This window comes from Gracilinanus agilis, chromosome 2 (assembly GCF_016433145.1).
Source record: "Gracilinanus agilis isolate LMUSP501 chromosome 2, AgileGrace, whole genome shotgun sequence".
Taxonomy (NCBI): domain Eukaryota; kingdom Metazoa; phylum Chordata; class Mammalia; order Didelphimorphia; family Didelphidae; genus Gracilinanus; species Gracilinanus agilis.
The window spans coordinates 233,402,674-233,407,378 of record NC_058131.1 but is presented as its reverse complement, the minus strand read 5'-3'; the positions used below and the strand labels follow the sequence as shown (position 1 = coordinate 233,407,378).

Genomic DNA, 4,705 nt, shown 5'->3' with positions numbered 1-4,705 from the left:
TTCTTTCTTTCTTTCTTTCTTTTTCCTCCCTCCTCTTCTTCACCTTAGAATCAATTCCAAGGCAGAAGAGTGGTAAAGACTAGGCAGTTGGGGGTTAAGTGGCTTGCCCAAGGTCACTCTGTTACTTCTTAATGAAAACTGTAACATACTATGAAGCTTGCACCAACGTTTTTTCTATAGTACTAACTTTTCTGCGAATTTGGAGGAAGTTGTTCATAGCTGAGAGCATCCCCCGATATAGTATTCGTGTGTGTGTGTCTGTGTGTGTGTGTGTGTGTGTGTGTATACACACATAGCACATCAGAGCCTATGAGGCGTTTGCTTCCTCTCTCCCCTCCAACTCCCAGCCTTCATACTCTATAGCGCCTTAGAATGTGTTTGATTCTTCAACAGATACTAGAGCAACAGCTCCAGCAGATGAAAGCAACTTATCAGCTAAATCAGGAAAAACTAGAATATAATTTCCAAGTGCTAAAGAAAAGAGATGAAGAGAACACAATCATTAAGTCCCAGCAGAAAAGAAGGATCAACCGGTAAGAGAGAGTGACATTTTTGTATTAGGAGATCTCTCCTCTGCCCCGTTTGACACTTTGATTTCCTCTTTCCTCCCTTCTCATCCTCCCTCTCTCCCTTGTAAATGTTAGTGATTATTATCATAATTATGATTATTAACCTGGTAGCAGCATATTAGAAAGGTTGACATAGGGAAAGACTGAAGGGTGGAGATATCAATTAGGAAGCTATTGCTGTACTCTAGTGAAGAAATAATGAGAACCTGGACCCAGAGAGGCAGAAGAAGGGAATGGACTTGAGATATACTGCAACAGTCAAATAAACAAAGCTTGGCAACTACGTCATGTATGGCCCAGGGAGGGAGACACAGGCAGCTCTGAGGTTTCACAACCAATGGAAGAAGAGCAGTGTTGTTCACAGAAAATGGGAAATGAATTGGAGGGCCAGGTTTCGGTTGAGGCAGGGAGGAGAGATGATGGCCTGATTTGGTTCATATTCATTTAAAGAATCCCACTCTTAGCAGGGCACTTTGGAATATAACCTCCATTCTAGCAATAGCACACCTTCTCTAGAGTTGAAACATGCCCTTCTTGCTGAATGGACCTGTGTTTCTTTGTTCCCCAATGTAGTGCTTCCCTTAAGTGAGTTATATTCTTATGCTAATCTGTGTGTCTGAGTTGTAAATTGGGTCCCCTTTTCCCTCTTTTGCTCCCCATTCCCCTATTTACTAACAAAGCTTGGCACTGAACTGATTCTCATTGTTTTATTTGTTATTCTCAGCATCTCAAATCATCAATGGGTTGTTTTTCTCCTTGTCTCTGGCTGGCCCATGAGCCTCTCCTTAATTTTTTTTAATTTTTAAAAATATTTATCCATATTTACATGATTCATGTTCTCTCCCTCCTCTCTTCCCTCCCCCTTCCCAGAACCAACATGCAATTCTATTGGGTTATACAAATGTTATCACTTTATACCTATTTCTGTAGTACTCATTTTTGCAATAGAGCTATCTTTTAAAACCAAAACTCCACATCCTATAGCCATATAAACAGGTGATAAGTCATATGTTTTTCTTCTGTGTTTCTACTCCCACAATTCTTTCTCTTGATGTGGATAGTGTTCTTTCTCATACTTCCCTCGGGATTGCTGCTAGTAGTAAAGTCCATTACATTGGATCATTCCACAATGTTTCACTTTCTGTGTACAATGTTCTCCTGGTTCTGCTCATTTTGCTCTGCATCAGTTCATGGAGGTTCTTTCAGTTCATGTGGAAATCCTCCAGTTCATCATTCCTTACAGCACAATAGTATTCCATCACCATCAGATACCACAATTTGTTCAGCTGTTTCCCAATTGAGGGACTCCTCTTCATTTTCCAGTTTTTTGCCATCTCAAAGAGTGTGGCTAAGAATATTTTTGTACAACCCTTTTTTTTATGATCACTTTGGGGCCTAGTAGTGGTATGGCTGGATGGGCATAATTCCAAATTGCCTTCCAGAATGGTTGGATCAATTCATGACTCCACCAGCAATGTATTAATGTCCCAATTTTGCCACGTCCTTTCTAACATTTCTTATTATTCTTTACTGTCATATTGGTCAATCTGCTAGGTGTGAGGTGGTACCTCAGCAGTGTATTGATTTGTATTTCTCTAATCAGGAGGGATTTAGAACGCTTTTCCATGTGATTATTGATTTTTTAAGTAGCAGACTAGATGGTAAGAAGAATGAAGCTTATAGATAGAGGCTGAAGATTTTAGAGGGGAGAGTGATTAAGGGGATAATCTGAAGAATATGGGGATGGGATCAAGGATGCATTTAGAAGGGTCTGGCCTTGATGAAGAGAAGGGTCACCTTTTCATCAGAGTCTGGAATATGTCCAGGAATCATGAGATGTAAAGGCAGGGACAATAGAGAGCTCACACAATGGCAGGATCAAAACAGTAGTAAATGGCCTCTGTTTTCTCAGGGAAGTATGAGGAGAGATCCTCAGCTGTGGAGATTAGGATGGCATGATGGTCTAGGAGGTTTGGAGAGAGAAAATAAGGTTTGGAATAGTTTCTGTGGGGAATGTGACCTGCCTAGTGTTGGAAGGGTATTAAATGATAAAGCCAAGATTCAAACCCAGGTCTCTGGGCTCCAAATTCAGGGCTGCAAGGGCCTCACACACTCAATAATCTGAACTGTGTCCCTGTGGGTCTCCCAAATTCTTCTCCTCCTGGGCAGATTGCATGATGTGTTGAACAACCTGAGAATGAAAACAACGAAGCAGATAAAGCAATACTATGAGGACAACGCGACTCTGACTGGGGACTACAAACGCATTGTGATACAATTCAGGGATCTGCAGAAAACCATGAGGTACTTCAGGAATTTGGCTCTGAAGTGGGTCTGGAAGAGGGAAGAGGGGATTGTAAATCTTTGGGTCTTAAATCATGAGGTTTGGATTGCACTAGGATTTCCAGAGGTCATGCAAGGATTCTGAGCCCTCTGTTTTTCCTTCAGTTGGACCTGCCTCCTTCTTAGGGAGTAATCTAGCATTTAACAAGTGAGGAGTTAGGGGCAGCCAGGTGGTTCAGTGGATGGAACACTAGGCCTAGACCCAGGAATTCCTGGGTTCAAATATAAGTCCAGACATTTCCTAGCTGTGTGACACTGGGCAAGTCATTTAACCCCAATTGCCTATCCCTTGCTCTTCTCTCTTAGAGTTGTTACTAAGATAGAAAGTAAGGGTTAGAAACACAGACACACACAGGGATGCTCTAGAATCAACTCATAGCAGTGAGAACCAGTTGTTAAATTTCCAGGTTGGGCCTTTATATCTCAGAAATCAGCAAAATCAAAATCAGGGCTTGATATACTATTTTGTTGATTGTCTAGGCTTAAGCAAGTCATTGAGACAATATTAGTAAGGAGGATTAAACTTGAAAATGTGTGTTTCATTCATTTTTTCTACCTGGAGATCTGATTTTTGTTGTTGTTTTTTAAAATCCTTACCTTCTATAAAAAGGCTAGGCAATTGGGGGTAAGTGACTTGCCCAGGATCACACATTTAGGAAGTGTCTGATGCCAAATTTGATACCAGGTCTTCTCGACTCCAGGCCTGGCTCTCTACCCAACTGTGCAACCTAGCTGCCCCTGACAGTCCATTGTTAAACAGTTGCCAGAACACTTCTGTCCTTGAGTCAGTACAACATGTACCATGACTTTCACTTCACAGGCATTTTTCAATTATCAACGACAAGCAGTTTCAGGAGATTTGGATCATGAATGAAGAAGAAGCAAAGGCTTTAATAGAAAAAGCCCTCGATGCAGACAAAATCATCCAATTACAGCAGCTGGGACTTCCCTGGACCAGACCTAACTACTGGTATATGGACAATGTGGGGCCCATTTCTCAAGTCAAGAAGAAGTCAGCTACAGAGTTAGTCCAGGAGCTGTTGGTCCTAGCTAGTAAGTAAGACTGCATTAACCCCCACTAGCTCCTCTCACTATGGCAGGGCACGATTGAGAGCCAGCCAGCAGGGGCAGGAAGGTCAACTCTGCTGGTCCTGTTACCTCAGATATGGCAATTTTCAGTTCCCTGGCCAACCCTTTAGGACTACCAGTCCCAGAGCAAATTCCTGTTTTGGCAGAAGGTGTTTACTCACATGGAATTCCCTACATCAGTCAAAATCATCAGTCTGACCAAAGAAAAAAAAGAAAAAAAGCCTTTCTCTGTATATTTGTTTAAACAAATGTTTTTAGCTTTTATTGTTCTGGATTTTACATGCCAACAAACATGAATACTTCCATATACAAAGAAAAAGAGGATTATATGGGAAAACTTTCATTTCTAATACATATAGCTTTTATTTTTTAAGTCTATTATAATAGGGGCAGCTAGGTAGATAGAGCTCCTGGCTCAGAGTCAAGAAGACCTGGGTTCAAATCTAATCTCAGACACTCCCTAGCTATGTGACCCTAGAAAAGTTGCTAAACTCCAATTGCCTAGCTCTTGCTGCTTTACTTAGAATTGATACTGAGATATAAGGGTAAGGATTTTAAAGAAAGTGTATAATAAATTCAACAGTTTCAAAGCTGTTCTGATATTATTTACCTCTGAATTTCCCCAGTTTCTTCCCCAGCACATTTTCTCTTTCTTCCTTCCTTCCTTCCTTCCTTCCTTCCTTCCTTCCTTCCTTCCTTCCTTC

At 41.2% G+C, this 4,705-nt stretch overlaps 1 protein-coding gene across 1 annotated transcript in view; it reads left to right on the top strand.

Annotated features, from left to right (window-relative positions):
- The window catches only part of DRC1 (dynein regulatory complex subunit 1), a 35,829-nt gene that overhangs the window by 16,660 nt on the left and 14,464 nt on the right, over window positions 1–4,705 (top strand). The window contains exons 7-9 of the mRNA XM_044659603.1: window positions 394–533; window positions 2,739–2,873; window positions 3,733–3,965. Coding sequence (XP_044515538.1) covers window positions 394–533; window positions 2,739–2,873; window positions 3,733–3,965 — 508 coding nt within the window. The remainder of the gene's footprint in view (window positions 1–393; window positions 534–2,738; window positions 2,874–3,732; window positions 3,966–4,705) is intronic.